At 39.1% G+C, this 24,918-nt stretch overlaps 3 protein-coding genes across 3 annotated transcripts in view; 1 reads left to right on the top strand and 2 right to left on the bottom strand.

Moving 5' to 3' along the window:
* The first annotated feature begins 44 nt into the window (after positions 1-44).
* On the top strand, positions 45-7,433 carry fbxw2 (F-box and WD repeat domain containing 2). The gene is made up of 8 exons (XM_007572706.2): positions 45-540; positions 2,558-2,844; positions 3,680-3,902; positions 4,008-4,202; positions 4,610-4,743; positions 4,833-4,919; positions 5,018-5,187; positions 6,012-7,433. The coding sequence occupies exons 2-8, from the start codon at positions 2,578-2,580 to the stop codon at positions 6,298-6,300; spliced, it is 1,365 nt and encodes a 454-aa protein (XP_007572768.1). The 5' UTR covers positions 45-540; positions 2,558-2,577; the 3' UTR covers positions 6,301-7,433.
* Positions 7,434-8,125: 692 nt separating this feature from the next.
* On the bottom strand, positions 8,126-15,608 carry wdr45 (WD repeat domain 45). The gene is made up of 10 exons (XM_007572705.2): positions 15,352-15,608; positions 13,698-13,772; positions 12,951-13,055; positions 12,100-12,205; positions 11,925-12,019; positions 11,762-11,841; positions 11,471-11,679; positions 10,251-10,352; positions 10,038-10,183; positions 8,126-8,990 (listed from the first exon to the last, which is right to left on the bottom strand). Exons 1-10 carry the CDS (start codon positions 15,398-15,400, stop codon positions 8,881-8,883), a joined length of 1,077 nt encoding a protein of 358 aa, XP_007572767.1. The 5' UTR covers positions 15,401-15,608; the 3' UTR covers positions 8,126-8,880.
* Positions 15,609-17,305: 1,697 nt separating this feature from the next.
* The window catches only part of LOC103152292 (zinc metalloproteinase nas-14), a 17,819-nt gene continuing 10,206 nt past the window's right edge, over positions 17,306-24,918 (bottom strand). Inside the window, exons 5-10 of the mRNA XM_007572701.2 lie at positions 24,261-24,330; positions 24,078-24,195; positions 23,707-23,879; positions 21,654-21,735; positions 21,443-21,564; positions 17,306-17,395 (exon numbers count right to left, since the gene is read on the bottom strand). Coding sequence (XP_007572763.1) covers positions 17,337-17,395; positions 21,443-21,564; positions 21,654-21,735; positions 23,707-23,879; positions 24,078-24,195; positions 24,261-24,330 — 624 coding nt within the window. The 3' untranslated portion in view covers positions 17,306-17,336. The remainder of the gene's footprint in view (positions 17,396-21,442; positions 21,565-21,653; positions 21,736-23,706; positions 23,880-24,077; positions 24,196-24,260; positions 24,331-24,918) is intronic.

Here is a 24,918-nt window from a genome sequence, read left to right as displayed (position 1 = left end):
CGTTTCTGGGCATAACACCGGAAGTCAGATACCTGCGAACTATGTTAAATTATATCCGTTTTTTTGTCGTACAGGCAAATAATTTACAAGTATTTAAAATGCTACTATCGTTTCTTATGAGAATATGAAAAACCAAATGAAACTATCTAAATAAAAAAACAAGCTACAAACTAATTTCTGGTATTAGAGAGTAGTTTGCTTCAGATACATCCTTTGAGACAACGCGCAGGGCATAACGTGCGTTGGCGAGGATGATGCGTTTCTATTATCGGCTGGTTTTCATGCTGTCAAATACTGATATCCTTGTCTACTCCCTGCTGGTTTTTCTGCTTTCAAAATGCGAATAAGACGTTTAGGTTAAAAACGTTACATTTAAGCTTTAAACAATCAAATGCACTGCGTATGGTAGCTAGATCTCAGAAGCTAGGCGGCTATGTTACGTGGACAGTGTAATTAGTTAGGCAGGTTAGCTTATGGAAGCTAACGCTGCTACTGACTAAACAAGGAAAGAGGCGAAGAAAAGCTTCCTGCAACTTACAGGTTGGTGGAAATGTTAAACTTATATGTGTTGCAATTAAACTGCCTGTGGTGACAAATGAACCCATGATAATCATTTTGCACATAAGATGAGTAGGACAGCAACAGAAATCGCTAAGTTGCTATATGTGCAGTGTTGCTGAGAACGTTTATGGACAATAAAGGTTTTTCAGGCGCAGAATCCGAACAAACTGAGTGTTTCGATGCACCTTCTTGTCAGGGTGACTAAATTTGCTCCTCTGACAGGACCAGGAGCATTTTATTTAGAAATGAAGTTACGTTAAGCTTCCACTGTTACCTGCCAGGGGACAAGCCTGTCAGCTGCAGCGGTGCGTGTTCTGCAACCCGCTTTGAAGCCCAGTTTATGCGAAATACAATCTAATTTATTTTCTGTGTCATCGTATGAGGAGGACTTTACGGAACCTTCTTACCTAGAAGGTTCCGTAAACTTTACACATTTAAAGCTAAACCTGTCATTGGAAGATAATTCTATTTTGTAGCCGTCCTGTTTTGATAAATGTGTTGACCTCACAACTTATACAACTTCTGAAAAATCGATGATCTCGTTCAGCTAATCTAGCTCATACAAGGTCAAATGTCATACAGGATATAAAGAATACATGTTTATGCAAAGTGAAGGAGAAAAATCACATGAACTAATGTTAGAGGTCACAACCTTAACATTTTTTTGCACTATTGGTGTAGTTCTGTTGGACATTCGTTCCAGGTGCATAAAAACTCGAAATTGCTCTAACAATTTTCTTTACTGTGCACTCCAGGTGTCCAGCTGTTAAAGTGTTTGACGACAACAAGAAACTGTTGTGTCTGTCAACATTGTCCTTAGCAGGTTTAGTTGAGGCCAAAGGACCCGACTGAAGCCTTTCTCATCCAGACTTTGGTAGAAAGAGAGAAACACGAGAACAACAAACAATCATGCAAATGAAAATTATCAAGCTCCTTTTAATTTATCATGCAATGAATTGATTTATTGCTTCTTGTGACAGGCTTTTCCAGAACACAAATAAGCAGATAAATAAATGAACTTTAGCAGCTAACATCTTTTAAAACCTTTAATGAAAGAGTTACTCTCGCCTCGTATCCAAGGAGATGCTTAAAGGGGAAGTCCCCGGTTCCTTTAATATTTTCTCTGAAGTTGGTCGTTTTTATTCATGTATCTGAATGCAAACACTATGATATCCAACAGGTGTGACTGTGTTTAAATGTTCTGCTTGCAAACAAAAATGTAGAGTTTCTGCTGGAATATGAAGTGAATAGGAAATGTAAAATAATCTGGGAGACGGCGGAGAGAAAATGATGGGAACGTTGGATCAGGACTGAACATGTGGCATCCTCCCAGCGCAAAGCTTCACCGACTTCCCTGAAAAACATCTGATGATGCTGTTTCCACTAATGCTCTCTATCAAACTTCAGTGAACTGCTGCTATTCCACTGAAATGTACTCTATTTACTAAATTAGGTGAATCCTGAAGGAAATCGACTGTATTGAAATGCAATATGAAGGGTTATTATAGTAAATAATACTGAATAAAAGTGCACACCACACTGTTAAGATTTCTTATTTGTCATTTGGAAAGCCAAGTAAAATTTTCCTCCCAGTTCATAGTTTTTTGGTTGATAACATGAAATCTGAATAGAATAAATGTTGTGGTGGTTATATTTTGACAATATTTGAGAAAGTTGAAAGGTTAAGGATATTTTTTATAACTCACTGCATATAATCATACTAACCCATGTAGCAACAGTGGAGAGAGAAAGCTGTTCTTTAACAGGAAGAAACCTCCAGCAGAAAACCAGAACCTGGCTCAGTGAACTGAGGGTTTGAGAACTCGGCTCCAACGCTGAACATTTACATTTCAGATTCTTTCAGATTCTGTTGGTTTCAGTTTAAATACTAAAGAAAGTCATACGCATCTGCTTTTTCCACATGAGCACAAAATAAATTCTTAATTCAGTAAACACATAACTGAAAGTCATGCTTTGGACTCCTTGCTCTTTGCAGGTGTTGCTGGTCATGTGCCCATGGACAAAACGGCCTTTGAGGGGTGGCTGGAGTCAGTCTCTGCCACCTTCCTTTCTCTTAGCGACCAGCAGCGTAACCAGTGTCTGGATCAGCTCATTTCTCTGAGCGGCGCCGCCCAGCTCCGTCACCTGTCCAACGGCCTGGAGACGCTGCTGAAACGGGATTTTCTGCGCCTCCTTCCCCTCGAGCTGGCCTTCTACCTGCTGCGGTGGCTGGATCCTCAAACCCTGCTCACCTGCTGCTTGGTCTGCAAACAGTGGAATAAGGTAAAGGTCCTGAGCCCATGTAGTGCAACATGATACAACAGTCCATCACAATAAATGGAGGAATAACACTGAATTACAGTATAAAGTTTGTTCTGGTTCTTGGTAGTATTTTAAATACAGCTTCATGCTGGAGAGTCACACTCCGACCACTTGATGGCAGCAAAGCTCCTCTAACATGATGCCCGGTTTGCTTCATATTGGCATCATGACAACAAGGTTAAGATATGAGAAAATAGTAACAACTGATATCAACAGAAACCAGCACTGAAAAGATTAATTGTGAAAAATAATTAGTATTTATTATTATTATTGAAATAATTGTCAGCAAATTTAGTAATCAATCATTAACTGGAGTACACAGACTTAAAAAAGCCATTTGCTGAATAAATGGCATATTCAGAGCAATAAGTAAGCCAAAACTGTGCAAAATTTCTACATTTTGCATTTATGACTTTTCGCATGTTGATGTTAGGATTGTTTTTAGCTGCAGTAAAGCTGATACGGCAATAAAATGTTTTCTTATTTAAAGGAATCAAATTATTTGCATCCTTTCTAATATTGTACAAAAAAGGGTTTAATGAAATATCTACAGAATGTGCCATTTTTCCTCCTGGACTGGTCAATATAAATTGATTAATCGGAAAATAAAAATTAATCGATTACAAAATTGGTTATTGAAGCCAGATCAGGAACTTGCATAACTTTTTGTATCAACATCAGATGATAATACAAAGTTTATATTTACATAAAACTGTAATGAAATCTGTCATGAATCTTATTAGTTAACTCCCAGCAGCTATTTAAATTAAAGCTATTTAGGTGTGTGTGTGTGTAGGTGATCAGCTCGTGCACAGAGGTGTGGCAGAGTGTGTGTCGGGAGCTAGGCTGGCGGATCGATGAATCCATTCAGGATGCAGCCCACTGGAAGGGCATCTACCTAAAAGCTAAACTGCGTATGATGCAGCTGAAGGACCAGGAGGCCTTTGAGACGTCGTCCCTGATTGGCCACAGTGCCCGAGTCTACGCCCTGTACTACAAAGACGGCCTGCTCTGCACAGGTACCTTTGATTGGCTCTGGCTCTGACTGTGTCAGTTCCTCTGTGTGACTCTGTGGAGAACGTGACTCTGCCTGCTGGCGTCATGATTGTCTCCTTCTGTTGCAGGATCTGATGACCTCTCTGCCAAATTATGGGACGTGCGAACTGGACAGTGTATTTATGGAATTCAAACACACACATGTGCCACGGTGAAATTCGATGAACAGAAGCTAGTGACCGGGTCCTTTGATAACACTATTGCATGCTGGGAATGGAGCACAGGGGCTAAAATCCAGCAGTTCCGGGGCCACACTGGAGCAGGTCAGTATGAATTCTGACCAAATGTCCATCTGGAGTTTGCAACGCTTTAGGCGTTAGTTTAGTTTTATACTTTTGAGGTGATTGAGGGGGAAAATAACTACTTCAAAAAATGTAATAGAAACTTGAGAATTTGCACAATCACACTTCTGCAAATGAACTGAACTTTCTGGGCAAACAGACTGGAGTTGGATTAAAGCAGATTAAACACAGCTGATGTGAATAAATGCTGAAACTACAAAATGTTTGGAGTGATTTAGAAACCCCCTCCTGCCCTGACATTGACTTACATCAATCATGTTCCACGATTTTTACTACATTTATGTGTAAGAAACTTGGGGTGATGCACAACCATGGTTATAGTCTCTGTGTGTGTGTGTGTGTGTGTGTGTGTGTGTGTGTGTGTACAGTCTTTAGTGTGGACTACAATGATGAACTGGATGTGCTGGTCAGCGGTTCTGCAGACTTCACGGTAAAGGTCTGGTCTCTGTCTGCCGGTGCCTGCCTCAACACGCTCACTGGACACACCGAGTGGGTCACTAAGGTGAGGTCAGCATGCTGACGCATCGCGTTTTCTTGTTGGTAACGCCGACTCTCACTGTTTGCTCTCCTCCTGGTGTGGTCTCCCATCAGGTGATCTTGCAGAGGAGTGAAGTAGAATCCATGGTACATAGTCCTGGAGATTATATCCTGCTAAGTGCTGATAAGTATGAAATCAAGGTAACGTTCTCACCCTACTAGAATTCATATTTTCATTGGAGGTTTTCTTATCGTAAGCGCTCCACACGATGAAACTGAATGCTTTTCACGCTCTGCAGGTTTGGCCTTTAGGAAGAGAAATCAACTGCAAGTGTTTGAAGACGCTGTCGGTGTCGGAGGACCGCAGCATCAGCCTTCAGCCTCGCCTGCAGTTTGATGGACGTTACATCGTCTGCAGCTCTGACCTTGGGGTCTATCAGTGGGATTTTGCCAGTTTTGAAATTCTGAGGTAAAATCTTCAGAACGTCACATTAGTTCAAGATTACCTTTTATTCATCCAGCTACATTGATTGAGAACAAATTCTCATTTTCAGCAGAGACCTGTTTAGAAAAGATTAAAACATTTTACAGCAGAATATCATACAGCAGAAAACAGAAGAATATTATTAAACAGAAAAATATGTGTAATAGTAATCATACTGACTAAATGTACTGTAATACTCATGGTTAGTCAGTAGTTTTTAAAAGCAGGTACATCAGTCATGTACTATGGGTTTTACTAAGTTGATAATGGTTGATATTGAAGTCAGTGGTGGGGTTTTTTGCAAGTTGTTCCAATCTTTGGTGTTGGAGTGATGAGCCCCGCTGACTTGGGAGCAGCTATGTATGAGGTGTTTTGGGGAAATTGTGAATTGCGATTTTCCAGAAACGTTTTGGACTCAAGACGTTGGAATGACACACAACTTTTTATGAACTGTGATGCTGTGAGAGCTCTGGTGGAGCCAACCGCACATTGTCTGAAAAAGCCAAACCAAACCGTCATCCTCCATCTACTTCCTGTCTTCTTCTTCGTTTTTGCTGGTAGTAACATCCAGCTGTTGATGATGTGACATGGAAAAAATGTTTTCATCACAGTTTTGCTGAATATTTCTGTTTCGATGCGGCTGAAAATCCACCTCAATCTAGTGCAAAAACTTAATTAAAAACTGAGTTTTTTTCAAAATTGACGCGTTTCTGTTAAGCACATTTATTTTCAACTTGTGCAGTTCTGTGGTTAACAAACACTCAGCCGATGTCGCTCTAACCCTTACAACTCTGTTCTCCTTTTCTCAGAGTAATAAAGATGGAGGACCCAGCCAACCTGTCCCTGCTAAGCTTCGGTGAGGTGTTTGCTCTCCTTTTTGATAACCACTTCCTGTATGTCATGGACCTGAGAACAGAGTCCGTCTCAGGCCGCTGGCCTCTTCCAGCCTACAGGAAATCCAAACGAGGATCCAGCTTCCTGGCAGGCGTCACCTCCTGGCTGAACGGCCTGGATGGGGGCAATGACTCTGGACTGGTATTTGCCACCAGCATGCCCGACCATAGCATTCACTTAGTCCTATGGAAGGAGAACGGTTAGCAAAACGGAGAGGTCACACTGTGGACGTTTGGCCTGTGAACTACCACAACGTTCTCTAAAATATATAACTGCCAAGAAAGATCATTTACGGACCAAAGCATGTTGTCTTCACCCGTTTCTTCCTCATCATTCAAGTCCTCCTCTAGAACTTTACACACAAACATAAACTAATGGAGCCGAAGGTCAGCTAAGAACTGAACTGAATTGGTTACTTTTGTGCTAAAAATGGATCGGCGCCTCTTTCAAAAAAGAAAAAAAAAAACTTCCATGAAGCCAAAATGATGATGACCAGGAAAGCAGAAAAAAAAAAAACATTTTAGTAACCAAAATAACATCGATATCTTTTGTAATGTATGTAAATGTGTAAAAGTGCAGGATTATTGCAGTTTTGCTTTTGCTGGCATTGCGCCAGTGAGAACGTCTGTAGCTGACTAGAGTTGCCATGTCAGTCACTGAGCTGACATCTTGGAACAGGGAGGCCTTAAGCTGACTGCGTTTCCAACGCATGAAGACATGAAGGGTTCTGAAGCTCACACAGTGCTGCGCTGTACCATGTCAAACACTCTGTTCGTTTTAAGGACATCTGGTTTAAATGTCAGCTTCGATAAATGTGACGTGCCTTTCAGTTCTTTACAACAGCTTCAGCAGACTGCAGTTAAGAAACCACTTTAGGATCTTTTCATATTCAGATGCCTGTACATTAATCGCTATATTCTGGATATTTCTTGCTCATTGTAGTGCTTTTCTGAACCGATTGTGTACAGCATATTTTTGTGAAATTCCACAGAAAGTTACACAGTAAAGAAAGTAAGTTTGAATTAATTTGGTTGGGTCAAATGTATTTTTTTTGAGTTGATGGTTATTTATATCTAAAACACCACATTTATCAATTGCAGTAATCAGACTGTAAATCGATTTTACGTTGTATCCTTGTCCCTGCAGCACTTAATTCAGGTAATCAAAACAATGTGAGTTGTATGTATAATAAGACTTAAGCCAGGTGATCTGTTTGAAATCTTTCTAGGTTTAATATATTTACATGGACTTGCATAGTGTTTGTCACGTTTTCTGCCACACAAAGAGTCACCTTAATCTGCTTCATTCTTTCTAATAAAACATCGTAGTAAAAGTCCTCTTTGTTTTGCGTTTTGCTATTACTTCGTACATATTTATTTAATCTTGATTTAAAGAGATTTCAAGGTGTCAGATTGCGAAGGCAGCTTGTATTTTTTCATGTTTGATATATATGTGGCATTTTTATACCAACTGAAGTTAACATTGTTACTTCAATGAGCTATAAAATGGCACTATATACCTGAAAAAACATAACACTGCCCCCTTAAAGATGTTTTATTATCTGAAGACTTTATATTGCTTTCCAGTTCTTTGGGGCACCAAACCATTTGGTTCGTTAACTCTTGTAAAATATAACAGATTAATGAATACAACTGAACAAGCCATAACTAAGTAACCTACTGCACTGCTAGCTATAGATTCTGACCAGTAGTTATTCTTACATTAATATTTTACTGATTGTTGCATTATTAATGTCAAAGTTTTGAGCTGTACACCTGTTTGTTGAAATGTAGGTGTTTGCTAATTGCTGCTGGCTAGTCTGAAGGAGCTGAGTGGGGCCGGGCTGCTCTGACGCTAAAGCTCGGCTGGAGGAAGATCTTTGTAGAAAAGGCAGCACACAGCGAGACCTGGCCTTTAGGCACCCCGAATGGTTGCCATGGGAGATTTTAGGATTTCTCAAACATGCAAGAAATAATCAAGGGAAAACTTCAGGTATGTTTTTGCTGAGGGAATAACATTGTGCATAAGGTAAAGCTCAAAAAGTCATTTTATGCCCTTTAACTTGAATTACATGTGAGACTGTGACTCTGTGGAGAGTCATTTCACAGGAACATGCTAGCTACTACAAGGTCTCTACTGTATGGAAGCCCATTTCTGCCATGAAACAACAACAAAAAAAATAAAAGCCCAACAGGAAGTCATAATTACAAGTTATAACAATAAGGGTTATAATTGAGACTTTCAAGGTCACACTTATCTCATAACTAGGACTCAGAAAGTTTAAGTTATGGCTTTCATTCTCATAATTATGCTGTATATATTATTTTGTCTTTCCTGGTGGAAATAGATGGGAAATACTACAGAACCTTACGTTGACAAATCCAAACTATTCCTCTGATACACCGCAACTAAGTGACGCACTAAAGATGCAAAATATACACTGAAATCTTAACATAAATGCCAAATGATAAACAGCAACATATAAATAAAAGGTCTATTTATTACTTACAATAAAAGAAACAGTTTTTTATAAAACATTTCTAATTTTAGTCAGACTTCATTGCCTGTCAGCTTCCATAAATTCTGAACACTAGTCATGTGTTACTCATCATCCAGGTAAGTTGGGCTGCATTTGACCGACTGAGCTGCACATTGTAAATACAACTGATTAAAACGTGGCTCTTGATAAAACAGGCTGCAGCTGAGTTTGTTGGTCTTTTCCATCTTTTCCATCTCCAGACCACAGCGGTCTCTTCAGGTAAGTCTCGTCCCTTTGCCTTCCTCTCAGAAGTCATCGTCGTCACAGATGTCCAGGTACACGTCGAAGGCTTCTCGATTGCAGTTTCCATCCGGTGTGAAGACGTACTTGTGGAAGGTCCCGTCTACACAGATGGCTGCAGAACAGAGGCACGAGAAGGCAAGGATAGAAAACTATAGTGATACTCAAAATTAATTTAGAAATATAAGCTTAGAGAAGGAAGTAAACGGACTTGTAACACATGTTTTTTCTGTCAGGATGTAGAAGTGAGGCTAAAGTACAGGATGATGATGCTAAAGCTAAGATGACTGGCTTTTGCTAGAAATGTTTAAAGATGGTGACTGCATCAGGTTACAGCTCCTGTCAGTCTCACTAATGCCAAGCGTAAAAAGCTCCAGGTTACTGGAGAGGAGTATTTGTATTAGGGCTGAAATGGTTAATCGTGATTAATCGGTTATTGAAATAATCTTCCACTCATTTGGTAATTGATCTGTCACTGGATTATACAGACTCAAAAGAGAATATTTGCTGAAAGAACAACACACTCAGAGCGGTAATAAGGCCAAAACTGTACAAAAATATGTAAAATTTGCATTTAAGATAAAAAAAAAACCTTTGTCTGCAAATATGTTCTACCCAGAACTCCTCAAGTTACAGTTTTAGCTTCAGCTGATTCAAATTGTGTAAAACAAAATCTATTAGCCACCTCTTGCCATCCAATTATTGGTTGTTAATACAAAAATTAATTTGCAATTTTTGTAAGTGATCAAGTTTTCACTAAGGGAATGCTATGTTATTGCACTTTAGACAATAAAATGTTTTATTTTCTTAAAAATGTAATTATTTTTATATTTACATATTTTAACGCATTTCTAATATTGTATAAAAAAGGCTGAAATGGTCAAATAAAAAAATCTGCAGAATGTGGCTAATTTTTTAACAAATTAATCATCTGAATAATCAATAAAATAATTCCATTACTAACAATCATTAGTTGCAGCCCTGATTGGTATAAATTAAATCCTATTTTATTCTATATCTTCTCATAACAATACTGCTCCATTTTTACCAATAACATTTACTGAGCTTCATTCTAGCTTCTCTGCATCATGTGACATGCAGGAAACGCCACATTTATGAACGTGATGATATGCAGCCAGAACACAACAGCGGGTTTCCTCACCAATGACCGAGTTCACGTTTTTGGATGTGTTTTTTCCAAAAGCACATATGCAGGCGCACTCAGCAGGCACGGTGAAGCTGGCCAGCGACCACTGGCTGTCCACATACTGACCAATCACAGGGCCCACCTTCCCGACACGGGCCAGGCTGCAGGGAGAGAGATGGGTTCAGCTCACGGCAGCAGTGAGAGGATGAGAGCAGGTGGAGGTCTTACGCTGAGCGTCGGTTGAGTTTGGTGTCCTTCAGAGCAAAGATGTGGACGGTGCCTTTGTCGCTGGAGGCACACAGGAAGGACGAGTCGTGGCTGAAGTTGATGCTGCAAGAGAGAAAAGGAGGAACGCTTCAGTGGATGAAAGCCGACGGCGTCTGTGTGCTGCACCGGTCTCGTGTTTCACATGGTTAACACGTCTGTTGAACGCAGAGTTGTTTACTTCTTCAAAAATGGCTTAACAATCTAAAAAAATGCTACTTTGTACGATGGTGCATTTTAGGGACTAATACAATCGTCTCTAAAAAAGGAGTAAATTTCCACCAGAAAACTTGAATTTTGTCTTAGAAATTTTCTAGAGGAGAAAAAGCCAGGACACTTCTGAGCTTGAAAAGTGGAAAAATTGCTAGAAATAACTTAGAAATTTTGAGATTAATCTCAGACTTTTTCCAGGAAAAAAACTTTTGAAACTCAATAATTTCCATGTTTTTTTCTAGAAAATGTGTGGAATTCTTAAAAGTTCAGAATTTTTTGGCAGAAAATTACTTTTTTCTGTCTCCAATGGCCCTAATATGAGTTGACAAACTCTCAATCAGAGACCTCTTCTGATTCATTGCAAACCTAACAATAACTCTTAAGGCATTTAAATGATAAGAGTTATAATATTTTGCTTCCCTTTGGGTCAAATCCAGTAGTTTTGAACTGAATAAACGTTGTAACTAATTAGATTCTTGTGTTCTTAATGTCCTGGCAGAAATGACCCTGAACACACCATCTACCCTGTGAAATATGGTGGAAGCATCATGCTGTGGGGATACTGTTCTTCAACAGGGACAGCAAAATGAGTGATACAGTTGAAATTTTACATACACCCAATAAAAACACACATATTTTTTTATCTCACTGTCTGAAGATAAATCAGACCAAACTTTTCTTGTTTCTTTCTTTTACCAGAATTATTTCTATTTGCTAAATGCCAGAAAACTTAGCCAGAACATTTTTTAGACATTTGTTTCCCCTTTCTTTATATACATTTGGTCAGTATGAGGGATAAATGTCTTTAGTGTATAACTTGGGTCAAACGTTTTGACTCAAGTTTTGGGTTTCCTTCCAGAAGGACACTGACTGTAAAAATACTAAATGAAGGCCTGGACCAAAGACCCAAACTACATCCTCCTTCCACTCTGACTGATCTGTTGTGATCTGTTGTGATCTGCAGTAAGCACCAGTAGAGCGTGGCTGGGTCGGTGCCTCTGCGCAGCTCCACCAGCTTGTCTCTGGTTGTGGTGTCGAACAGTCGGATCAGGGTTCCTTTGCGGGACGCTGACGCCGCCACGCTGCCTGCCTGGTTCAGCGCCACGCAGGCGATCTCGCTCTGGTGGGCGTTGATGGTAAACGGCGCCGACGACGTGCCGGGCTTGGTGTTGGACAAGTCCTGAAAGAGACGAGACGTGCCAGCTTGTTGGCCAAAACAACAGAGTCGGACGCACTCGTCCTCCCACAAGTCTGGAACTTACCACCAGCTGCAAGCTGCCGCATTTGTGACCTGGGAATACCAACAGCTGTTTCTCCAGACTGGGACACAGGTCACAGATACCTGCAGGATGGAGAGAAATGCTGTCAAGAAGTAAGACAATAAGAGGAGAGACAAAGAAACCACAGAGGAAGAAAGAGTTTCACCTTTAGGGTTGTCTCTGGTGTCGAATTCAAAAAGCTTGACGGGATTGTCTGGGAAACTGTAAACGAAGATCTTGTTCTTCAACACGATTATGATCCTACGACAACAGGCGATCTCATGATCAGTGGATCCGCGCGGCTGGACGGGGAGGGGTAACAGTGGTCAGAGGAAACTCACTTGTCGTGCCTCATGCGAACGGCCAGAACCGGTTTGGTGAAGGTGAACTCCAGCACCAGCTTATCCTTGGGGTCTCGGGACTCTCGAGCGTCATCCCAGATCAGAACTTCAACCAGAGGAGAGCAGATCCAAGTGATGCTCAAGAATTTAATGAATGAGAAACACATGCTCTATGCTCACTGTAGGTGTCACCCACTTACAACAGACATGCTTTTAATACCAGACAAAACTCTGTCAGTACTCTGACAGTGCCTCTGCCTCAAACCAACACTCTGAAAGAAACAGCTGTTTCTGTATAACAGCTGTTTCTTTTTGGAATAAGTTGCCTTCTGAAATATGTAAATTTTAATAGAGAATGAATTAACATGAAATTGATGGAATGTCTAAATTTGTATTCAGTCTGTTATCGTTTTATTTGTATCTTTATTTTTAATTCAGTTTTGATATGGCTAAAATATCCATATCAAAATGCACAGTGGGGCAGTTGGTAACACTGCTGCCTTGCAGCAAGAAGGTTCTGGGTTTGATTCCCAGCCCTGGTCTTTCTGCATGGAGTTTGCATGTTCTCCCTGTGCATATGTGGGTTTTTCTAGGTACTCTCTCAGTCCAAAAACATGACGTCGTCCACTGACCGTTAGGCACCAGGTGATCCCACTAGGATCATGATGGGTATGATGATGGGTGGACGGCTGAAATAGTTTGTGCTTGTAATTTCTGCTACAGTAGGGACTAGTGGGGATCCTTTACTAAGCAAATAAATATTTTAAATATCTACAGCAGGTACAATATAAATAAAGACAGGTCAGGCTGATTATAAAAAATAAAAGAACATTCTGGAGAAGCTGACGCACCGGAGATTTCGGAGAATTTGGGATTGACTCCTCCTCCGACCAAGGCCAGCAGGTTGGAGCGATGCAGCATGGAGCACAGCGCCACACTGCCCACCTGCTCATGGTCTGAAACAACACAAACACTCAATGTGCACAGATACACTGATTTGCAACAGTTTTGGGACAGTTGTCAAGACGACAGAGGTCTTCATCTCACAGGCATACGTTCAGCATCACATTTTCTCCCTGCCTCTTTGCCTGAGCTGGAAAGCAGAGGTGGGCGGAGCCATCCAAAAAATCGATAATATTGACAGTGTGTTGTGGAAAAAATTCACTTACAAACTTTCATATTTCTATGTTGCAGTTCCTCAACTCTAACACAGAAAATAAGTGTTTGTTTCTCAAATTATATGTTTTTGTACTTTATTTAGGAAATGATGTACACAAATTTGTTTTGTTTGTCTATTGTTTTTGTTTATGTTGTTAATATGTAGGCCTGTCATAAATTTTGCTGAAAAATAAACTGATAAACCATAAAAATGGCTAAATGTCAGAACTCTGATATATCGAACTTAAGTAATAAAAAGTATTGGTATCGGTATTGGTATCAGCATCAGCGATACCAGACCAGGCCATATTGCCCACCTCTACTGCAAAGCATTTATGTCCAGTCACAAACAGGCCAGAGGTTTGTTGATTTGCTGATAAAAACTCATTAAAGCAGTGGAGTGACGGCAGGCAGCTATCAGTACCTCCACCAGGACTCACCCAGGTGGCCCTTCTCCATCAGCGGCTCCACGTTGTAGATTTTCACCCCCGTCTCCATCGCACAGCAGAAACAGCCTGTAGATGACAAACACTTCAAACTTCATCTGTTTGTTAGTTCTGCATGTTTTCTGTCAGGAGCACCTTCTGCTGCTTACACAATGGAGCCATTAAACGAAGTTGATTCTGTTTCTAAACACTCAACATTCAAAAGCAAACTGAGTTGACTTCTACGGAAGGTAAAGAGGATCAAAAATAGGCAACTTTTCACATAACATTGGCACTGACCTGATGTGATGAAGTTGTTTGACGTAAGCCTTACATGTGGTCATTTGTGTGAATTGTCAATTAATGTTGCATATAACAGTTTTAACTTAGACTGATGGGGGGATGTAATATTTTGTTAGTTACCTGACCCAAACTGAGATCAGAAGAATGTAACATATAATCTTCAAAAAATATATACATATATACGGTTAAGTTAAAGTACACCTTAGGTTTGAGAATATTTGTGATTCTATCCACAATACATTAAAAAAACTTAACATAAAAACAGAAATTCAATGTTTAGGTACATGATTTAGTAGATCTGTAGCAGTAAGAAAGTTTGCTGGACGATAAATTATGTTTAGGAAGATATTTTGTTTTGTTCAGCAAAACATTTTACTTACCTGAGGGCACTACCCAAAGATTTGGCTGTTATTATTGCAAAGACTTCATCTTTGTGATTAAAAAGGAAAACTATAGTAAGCTGGGTAGATTAAGTAAAAATAATGTGGTTTTTAATATTTTCACATAAATCTCAATAAGCCCTAGTAAGACAGATTTTAGTATCACAGTCCATAAAATACAAACATATTTAAATAAAGTTTAATTATAACAACTTGACTGGACATTTTCTACCGTTATGGATTACAGTTTAAATATTTATTTTCCTCTCAATAGAGAACACACTTGACTCAGTGATTCTTTATTCATCAGTGTCTTTTAGGAAAAAAGATCAATTGTCATGACAAGTTAATAAAGTCTGATTTCCAGATATACCACTGGCTCAGAGCTTTGATGTGTAAATGCATTTCCTCTCATAGAAGCTTCTTAGTTATTGCTCTCTTTAGTTTTGTCAACTTTTTCCTTTTCCACAGAAAGTTCTCATGGCTCAAAGTGTCAAGTATGTCATTTATATCAGACCCGTCTGTCTTATACAGCGCCTGAGACATTTATAAGTTGGTGCTATATAAATAAAAATGAACTGAAAGGAATACTACCTTACGATCTATCATGGGAGAACAAATATCAAAATGAATATAGATGGTTTGCATTAGTGTTTGTTATTGCTTGCTGGACCAACAAAATTAGTAAGGACATTGCATATTTTCATTTTCAGAATCAGTCCCATAAAACAAAAATGTGTCAATGAGATGAACAACTTTCCAAACACCTACAGCTCTAATGTAACCAAAACTGCTAAAGTAGAGAGAGCAAAACAACAACAGCCTCCCCCAGGCCTGTAGACGTCTGCGGTGGTTTCTTTTGTTCTGCTCTCCAACTGGAACACATCCAGAAGTTGCGGCAGTTGGGACATTTTGTGTGACTGTAAAACTTCGCCTTGCTGACGAAGCTTTTTTTCTAAAGTAAGTGGGACCAGGGTGAAGCTTACTTTGGTCCTGGTTGAACTGGAGGCTGTTGACTCCTCTCTGCTGAGCCATGGCTGCTGTAATCCTCCGGAACTACGCCTTTATTCACAATCGCAGGACAAACTGGAAGAGGAGACACAGACCGCCAGTCTCCAGCTTCCAGGCGACAGGTAGAGAGATACAGCCGCTGCAGCTGGAACTACAGCTGCGTCATTAGCATTAGCTTAGATGTAAACAAACAAACCGCTGCTCTTCCTCTGCTTTGTTTCATTGCTGCTGGTTTCTTGGAGCATCGTTGCCACCAAGTGGTCGGGAGGACAAATCTGCATTCTAAAAATCTAACTAGATCGTAAAGAACATTTTAATGACGCTGAAGCAAAAATCGTTCCCTTCCTAAAATAATGGCCCAACTCAATTGCCATTTAAAATGTATGAAATCAGTGACAGGACATGATCACTAATGGGCAACATACTCTTACAATTGTAAGACATTTGTAAACAAAGCGAGTTTTCTCAGGTACACAGAGCTCAGATGTTCTGACCCACTCTTCCATCTCATGTGTTGTTCTGAAAGTGTCATTCATGCTGGAATTATAACAAAATAAAAACTGGAAATGTCCAGTCTGGATGGAAAGACATACATCTGTGGTAAACCACGTGAATTACTCAGCAGAAAGTGAAATGTTATGAATGTGATTCTTGATAATAGGGACAAAATGGGTTTTAATTTTCCCAAATCTTTTAAAATTATTTCTCAACCTTATGTATGCAAATATGACAAATTATGTTTTGGAAATGTAAAGATGCTAAGGTGCAGGCTCCCAGTTGCAACATTTTTTAAAATATTACATTTTTAATCAACCTGACCCAGAACTTTGTCATCACCATCTGACAAAAATAAATATAAAATTATTTTTAAAATACCCTATTAGTGACATTTTTACTCATTTTTTACAAATGCATGCTTCTCAAGAAACAAAATATTTAAAACAAAAAGTCCATCTGATGGAGTTGACACAGAACTGAAGGTGGTGACAAACTAGTGAGTAAAAAGAAATACTTTATACATGTGAAGTAATGCAATTTACTTGCAATTAATTCATTAAAATGAATTATTTATTTATATTTATTCAATGAAGGTGCATCTTTGCTCATCCAACCAGGAGCCATCTCTGACCCTCTCTCTAAAGCCAGGAGCTCCTGCTGTTTTACGACTTTTCTCAGATGAGTGTGAAAAGCTGGAACTTCTCCTGTATTGTTTCCCACACAGACGAATGGCAATTCAAACGATCCTAGCAAACCATCTGCTGTAACTACAGGTAACATAAAGGTCAATAGGCCAGAATAAGTTACTGATTTTAAAACTATAATTAGGCTATTTCAATCAAGGCATGTTAAGTTTTAAAACTAGCACTTTAAATTTATTTTCTTAATACTTTTATAATTATTTATATGAATACTTGTACTTAATTGTCATAATATATTATCTTAGTATTCCTTTAATTGTTTTAAACTATTATAATGTGTTGAGTTCTGCTCCTGGACAAGGGATTTTACAGGCATCATCCACCTACTACAATGTTTAAAATAAAAAAAAATATTCAACAAACACAAGGAAAATATACATTGTTGTGCTCACATGACCCAGGTTAGTTTAGTCAGATATTTGAAAAAAGAAAAAAATTTGTGTATATTTTATTCAAATTTTGTGCTTTATCCATAGGAACAGTTTTGTCCCTATTCTCAAGAATCACCGATTTATTACGTCTACATAGTGAATAACATTTTTATATTTAGCAGTTAAAGGGTATATTAGTTCTACATCTGACCAGAGGTTAGTCATGCAACAGGGGAAACACTCAACTATGCCAATGTAGTAGAGGAAACCTGTCCTGACACTGTAAAGGCACCAGACACATCAGTCTGCTTGTCTAAACTGTTGGGATTGGACAAACAAGCAAACAAAAAAAAAGAAATACTCATATGCAATCCTTTATTTTTATTTTTTTTAAAAAGGAAAAATGCTGATCAGTGAAGGTTCTGTGTTCCCTGCTGGTGCCACCGCCCCTGTTGAGAAAGTGAGAAATATTACACGTTGCTCGACATCTCGTCTCCCCAGGTCCGTTAATGTGTGTAAAAGTGAAACCACAAAGACAACAGTCACTGTTCAATTTCACAATCAACCAGAATATTATTCAAACAATCAAATGCATAAAATCACATTAACAGCTTATCATAATCATCAGAAACTAGAGCCACAAAGAATAAATTAATTACCTTAGAAAAATATAAAAATACGAAGACGTGCCTTCGGAGACCACTGTGTGTGGCAGTTAAGACAGTTCCACCCCAGTGATCTGACCAGCTGTTTTAGCTCAATTACTTTTATATTCAGGCATGTTTCTACTGTCTGGTGCATTCTTATGTACAGTTTATAGGTGGACTCAAACAGCCCGTAATGATGTGTTGCTGTTTGCACACCAGAGACCATGCAGGTGTTACCAAGGCGAAGGGATGAATTCATCGCTGTCTAATCCTCCCAGGGTACGAACAATAGATGAGTTCATTTCATACAGAAACATTTTACTCAAGAAAGCGAGACCAAAGTTCATCAACTATCCGTATTTTTCATTCCAAACTGCTTCAACTGGTTCTTGCACCACACAGAGCTCTCCTGACCTCTCCTCTGACCCAGTGCATCAAACAGCATATTTTGATTATAAAAATTAGCACCCTTTTCATATATCTTCAAACTCTTATAAAATAGACATGAGCAGTTTCAATACCAAACTCTGTTACACTCAATATTTTCTGATTAGTTTTCAACTTCTTTGGTTTGTAGTGAACTAAAACACTTTCAGATGAATATATGACATACACTCTTAAGAATGTGATCTAATATAAAAAACTACTGATTAGACTAATTTTAATATTCTACCGATTAAGTTACATGTTGATTAAACTATGAGTCTAGATCTAAGCTAATTTGAGGCCTACTCAAAACAATCATGATCAATCTAATATTTCAACATGAGCCAAAGTTTAAACATAATTAAAACTAGCATAATTAAACTAATATTTCCAACAACCCTCTGATGGTTTTCATGTGCTTTCAGGAGGCAATGGTGGAAAAAGAGGAATTCAGCTTTCCACTGTGGAATTTGAGTTGAGAGAATCTAGGAAGGTAGAGTAAGGTAATTTTTTTATCTATATAGCACATTTTCAGCAACAAGGCAATTCAAAGTAAAGAAAAAAGAAAACCAAGTTATTTGTTCAGTTGAGTTTTCCACAAAAAGCTTTGCTCAAAATTTCAGACTATAATTTGAACTGTTGAGTGCCAAAAAAAAATGTAATAATAATAAAGGCAGTAAGTAACAGAATAAACCTTTGTTGCTTTATGGAGAAATCTGTTGGTTTCTAATTGAGATTTAAAAAGCCGATGTTTCTGCAGGTTGCCACATCAACAGTCTGTTTAATCGACATCTTTCTGTTTTACCAGGATCTTTTTAAAAACAAAGGAATACAGTCAAGATTTAAAGCAGTGGTTCTTAACCTTTTTTGAGGTACCGAACCCACCAGTATCATATGCGCACTCACTGAACCCTTCTGTAGTGATAAATAAAATATGATTTTTTTCCCCCCCCAAATTCAAGACAGACATGATCACTAAGTCTTAAAAGGTAGAGTCTCTGAGAACAGTTCTTCAAAATATAGTCAGTGTTTTCAGCAAAGCTGAGCCGACTGTCCAGGAACGACCCAAGGTATTTAAAATTAGCCACAGTTTCAACAGGTTGGCCATCGAGAGAAACTGGAACCACTTTAAGGTGTTGTTTAGATCATTTAATTAGCTCTTCATTCTTAAGAGAATTAAAAATGTATAATAAATAAAGACTTTGCGGTATTCTGATTTAGTAATGTAATTATATTAGTTGTGTTACCACCTCCACGCCACTAGAGGCAGTAGTAGGCCCGAAAAGATACGACTAAGGAGCAGATTTAGAAGTACACCGAAAGCTGCAGAATTTGGTAAACGGTGAGCTTTGCTGAAGTAATTAAAGACACAAGTTCAAATCCATGCTAAGAGGAACTCCTTCAATCAGTGCTCCTCCACAGCACTGATTGGCTCAGCAATGTAACGTGATCCTCTGCAGCAAGTGATGGCAAAGCGGGGCGTCATCACGACTTTACACAGTTTGTCTTTACCTCCGCGGTAGAGGCTCCGCCGAACCCCTGAGACCGACTCATCGAACCCCTGGGGTTCGATCGAACCCAGGTTAAGAACCACTGCTTTAAAGGTACATTTATGATTACGGTACTCTGTTGTTTAAACCATAAACAGTCTTTTTTTTTTTTTACAGGCTGCAAAATATTTCTGACCCACCCCTACGTTTATTCTCACGTGACGCAATGTGACCAATGAGAATCTTAATTTATTTTTTTAAATGTAATGTCCACCATCCAATGTCTGAAGGCTACAGACGCAGTCACTCCTTTTAATTTTACACACACGGCCACAGTTCACCTGGACAGCAGGTCCACATCGGTACGTACCACAATTATAGAGAAGAGTGATTTTCTTTCTGTCTGTGTCCGTCAGTCGACTCCTCTGTCCCATGTCCTTTATGTCTTTCTTTGGGATGATGGTGGGTTTTCCATTTGATGAAAAGAAAGTCCTGATAAATGAACAATAATCTTTACATTACAAGAAAAATTACATTTAAACTCCCCCCCGCGCCCCCCCCCCAAACTACCTTACCGTCCATAGTGTAGTATGGAACTGTAGTCGTACGGAATATCAAAAGTTTTCCCAGCAAGCTTTTTGAAGTTTTCCTCCATACCTGAAACAGTCAGACCAACTTTTTATATAGACCCTCAAACCACATAATGCTATATGATCAGCGGTGGCTCTGAAGGAAAGGAGAATTCAATGCTTGCCTAAAGTGGAGATGAAACCATTGTTCTTCCTCTCAACATGTTCAATCGCAGTGAAATTAAGTTTCTAAATGCTCCTTCTCAGACATGTAACCATAGTAATAAATACTTTATTCAGTGGGATAAAGTAAAGAGAAGCTTTCTTTGCTTCTCTTTCACAAAAGAGAAGCAAATAAATCAGCAATTCCCCCTGTTGGGATTTATACATCTCAACATGGGGGATGAATGAGTTCCCCCCCCGCTGGATTCATTCATCCAGAGGGAGACAAATAATTCTGTGTTTTCCTTTTATTTCTTTTAGTTAGTTGCTAAGATAAAGCTAAAAGAAATGATGCGTTAGGAAACGCCCTCAAAGTTAAGATTACAGGATACTAGGAGCTAGGTAGCGCTCCCTTTGGGGCATAGATTAGGCTAACAAAGGAGATCACAAACTCTTCTGGGGTGCCATTTTGTCTGTTAGCTCTTAGAGGAAGCAGGTCATAATGGACCAGCTGTATTTTGTCATTAATAAATGGAATTCATGAATTCAACTCACTGACTCTTCTTTAGTCATCAAGAACTCGGCATGGAGAACGGTTAATTCTCCGCATTACCAAGGTAAAGGGATGAATTCATCACTCTCTAATACTCCCTGCACATCTCCCCAGAGTAGGAACAATTGATGTGTTCATTTCATACAGAAGCATTTTACTCAAGAAAGTGGGGCCGAAGTTTTCATTCTTCCAAACTGCCTCAAACTGGTTCCTGAAAGGCACAGATCTCTCCTGACCTCTCCTCTGACCCAGGGCATTTTGATTATAAAAATTGGCACATGTTTCATATAATATCTTTACACTCTTACAAAACAGACATGAACAGTTTCAATTTAAAAAACCTGTTACACTGAATAGTTTCTGATTAGTTTTCTACCTTTTTGGTTATAGTGAACTAAAACATTTTCAGATGAAGTAATGACTTGCACACTTGTTAAGAATGTGATCCAATATAAAAACTACTCATTAAACCAGGGGTCCCCAAACTTTTTCCTGCGAGGGCCACATAGCTGTTCCTTTCTGTGGTCGGGGGCCGGTCTNATGTAATGTCCACCATCCAATGTCTGAAGGCTACAGACGCAGTCACTCCTTTTAATTTTACACACACGGCCACAGTTCACCTGGACAGCAGGTCCACATCGGTACGTACCACAATTATAGAGAAGAGTGATTTTCTTTCTGTCCGTCTCCGTCAGTCGACTCCTCTGTCCCATGTCCTTTATGTCTTTCTTTGGGATGATGGTGGGTTTTCCATTTGATGAAAAGAAAGTCCTGACAAATGAAAATGAACAATAATCTTTACATTACAAGAAAAATTACATTTAAACTCCCCCCCGCGCCCCCCCCCCAAACTACCTTACCGTCCATAGTGTAGTATGGAACTGTAGTCGTACGGAATATCAAAAGTTTTCCCAGCAAGCTTTTTGAAGTTTTCCTCCATACCTGAAACAGTCAGACCAACTTTTTATATAGACCCTCAAACCACATAATGCTATATGATCAGCGGTGGCTCTGAAGGAAAGGAGAATTCAATGCTTGCCTAAAGTGGAGATGAAACCATTGTTCTTCCTCTCAACATGTTCAATCGCAGTGAAATTAAGTTTCTAAATGCTCCTTCTCAGACATGTAACCATTGTAATAAATACTTTATTCAGTGGGATAAAGTAAAGAGAAGCTTTCTTTGCTTCTCTTTCACAAAAGAGAAGCAAATAAATCAGCAATTCCCCCTGTTGGGATTTATACATCCCAACATGGGGGATGAATGAGTCCCCCCCCCCTCCCGCTGGATTCATTCATCCAGAGGGAAACAATTCTGTGTTTTCCTTTTATCTCTTTTAGTTAGTTGCTAAGATAAAGCTAAAAGAAATGATGCATTAGGAAACGCCCTCAAAGTTACGATTACAGGATACTAGGAGCTAGGTAGCGCTCCCTTTGGGGCATAGATTAGGCTAACAAAGGAGATCACAAACTCTTCTGGGGTGCCATTTTGTCTGTTAGCTCTTAGAGGAAGCAGGTCATAATGGACCAGCTGTATTTTGTCATTAATAAATGGAATTCATGAATTCAACTCACTGACTCTTCTTTAGTCACCAAGAACTCAGCATGGAGAACGGTTAATTCTCCGCATTACCAAGGTAAAGGGATGAATTCATCACTCTCTAATACTCCCTGCACATCTCCCCAGAGTAGGAACAATTGATGTGTTCATTTCATACAGAAGCATTTTACTCAAGAAAGTGGGGCCGAAGTTTTCATTCTTCCAAACTGCCTCAAACTGGTTCCTGAAAGGCACAGAGCTCTCCTGACCTCTCCTCTGACCCAGTGCATTTTGATTATAAAAATTGGCACATGTTTCATATAATATCTTTACACTCTTACAAAACAGACATGAACAGTTTCAATTTAAAAAACCTGTTACACTGAATAGTTTCTGATTAGTTTTCTACTTTTTTGGTTATAATGAACTAAAACATTTTCAGATGAAGTAATGACTTGCACACTTGTTAAGAATGTGATCTAATATAAAAACTACTCATTAAACCAATTGTAATCAAATTATGCTCCTTATATCTAAGAAAAATGTTCTACTGATCAGGTTATATCTGTATTGATTAAATCATAAATCTAACCTAAATTAAGGTCTACTCCAAACAATCATGATCAGTATAATATTTCAACACGCACTAAAGTTAAACATCACTAAAACTAGCATAATCAAACTCATTTCTCCAACAATCCTCCTATTGATCTCTGAAAAGAGATGACCTATGTAAATGGTCTGAATCCCAACACAGGGTACCGAGAGGCTACCGGCCTGCAATCAAAGACATAATCTTTTATCTGGAGAATTAGACCTTCTTCTTCCGGATTCTCACTGCACAGTTCCCACCAGCTACATTCCTTGTTGGTCAAACAGACATCTTAGCGCAATCTCAGATTTTATAGCCTTCAACTCGTGAGGGGGTAACTTAAATTTTCAGAAATGCATCTGATAGACCCACAAGGCTTCTGGAACAGTGTCCCAGTTTAGCTATTGGTATGAACTCCTTATACCAACTGTTAAATATGTTGGAGTGTTTGGGCTCGGCCCAACCAGGCATCCTGCAGTGTCTAAACTAGAGTCTGGCAAACCGCTGAAGCTTGGCCTAAACCAGTTCAAGAAACTGCATAAGAAAAATATAAAAATAAAGGTGTTTCAGTGATCTAGACAGACATTATACTCAAGGTTAGATTTCTATGGAGCTCCTAAAGGGACAATAAATGAAAAAAAAACAAAAAAAAAACTCCACCAATATCCCTTTTAGGGTCTCTGTAGATTTAAATTATTTTAAAACTGCTTTTTTGTTGTGACAAATAAAACCTGAGCCGTTGTATTTGTTGGATTCAATAGGAATAGAAACATTATCACATTACCTTTGATGATGTTACTCTTGATAATTTCAATAAAGCCATCCCGGTCCAACCTGGTGTGTTCATGCTCAAAGCCAAGAGTGTGAAGGATCTCATGAGCAATGTTGCCCACGCTGCATGACGGCGCAACATACACAAACTGCCGGCCTCCGAAAAAGCCCACGTTTGAAGCGCAGCTAAGGGGCGACAGATGACATACAGACATGTTATTAGACAGAATCTGAACCCAACTCTCTCCTGAGCAGGTTGGGTTGAGCATGTGGGCTCAACATGCTCAACCCAATGTTGGTGGGGTAGGCATTTTAAATGAATTAGCTAAAACCCTGCATGAAGCACCATACCCATGTCCAAACCTGGTTGAAAAGTCTACATACCCTTTACCAGGACGGAAGAGCACATAGTCTAACTCGGTAGAGTTTCTCCTGTGGAAAGTTATGCAGGTGTGCTCAGACACCATTGCCATGGCAGCCATGATATCCTCCTTTTTGTCATCTTAAGAAAATAAACTCAGTTAAAGCCTTTTGTGAGTAGTGCTAACTAGTATACTTACTACTTACTTATGTCTGGTCTGATGTCGTATGGCAAGTCTGTAGTTGGCCAAGATTTACCCACTGCATTCCTGTTTTTCTGCAAAACAACATAAAATATATATATATATATGTGTGTGTGTGTGTGTGTGTGTGTGTGTGTGTGTGTGTGTGTGTGTGTGTATTACAGGTGTTCAATTGACAACATTGTCTTAAAGTTGGTTTCAACCTAGACAGGATGCTGAGGCCAAAACTTTTATCCAATTTCTACACCTGCCTTTTCCCAGGGGTGAAAGTAGTTTTAAATTCTTGGAGGTACTATGACAAAATCTATAAAGCACACAAAGAAGCAATTATACATATATATATATTTCAGTCTGAAATATATAATTGCTTCTTTGTGTGCTTTGGAGTTTCTGTGCTGATTAATTTTTTTGTGACGCAATTAAAGCTGTGTAGCTCTTGAATTGCTACAAAATGGAGCTATATTTCCCTCAGCCCACTGGCTGCAATGTTGACACCGCGAGATGCCGCGAGATCTAAATTCTGAACATAGTCTTCCACATCTGGTTGATGGGGTAACAGGTCCAAGGGAACCACAGACATTTCTCCCAGGCCAGATTAGACACATAGACCATCTTCATCAGTTCATTATAAATCCTGCATCGTATTCAAAAACAATCTAATT

Source organism: Poecilia formosa, unplaced genomic scaffold (genome assembly GCF_000485575.1).
Source record: "Poecilia formosa unplaced genomic scaffold, Poecilia_formosa-5.1.2 Scaffold307, whole genome shotgun sequence".
In the NCBI taxonomy this organism is placed as follows: domain Eukaryota; kingdom Metazoa; phylum Chordata; class Actinopteri; order Cyprinodontiformes; family Poeciliidae; genus Poecilia; species Poecilia formosa.
Note: the sequence above shows the minus strand (reverse complement) of the source record. Positions and strands in the feature narration are given on the sequence as shown.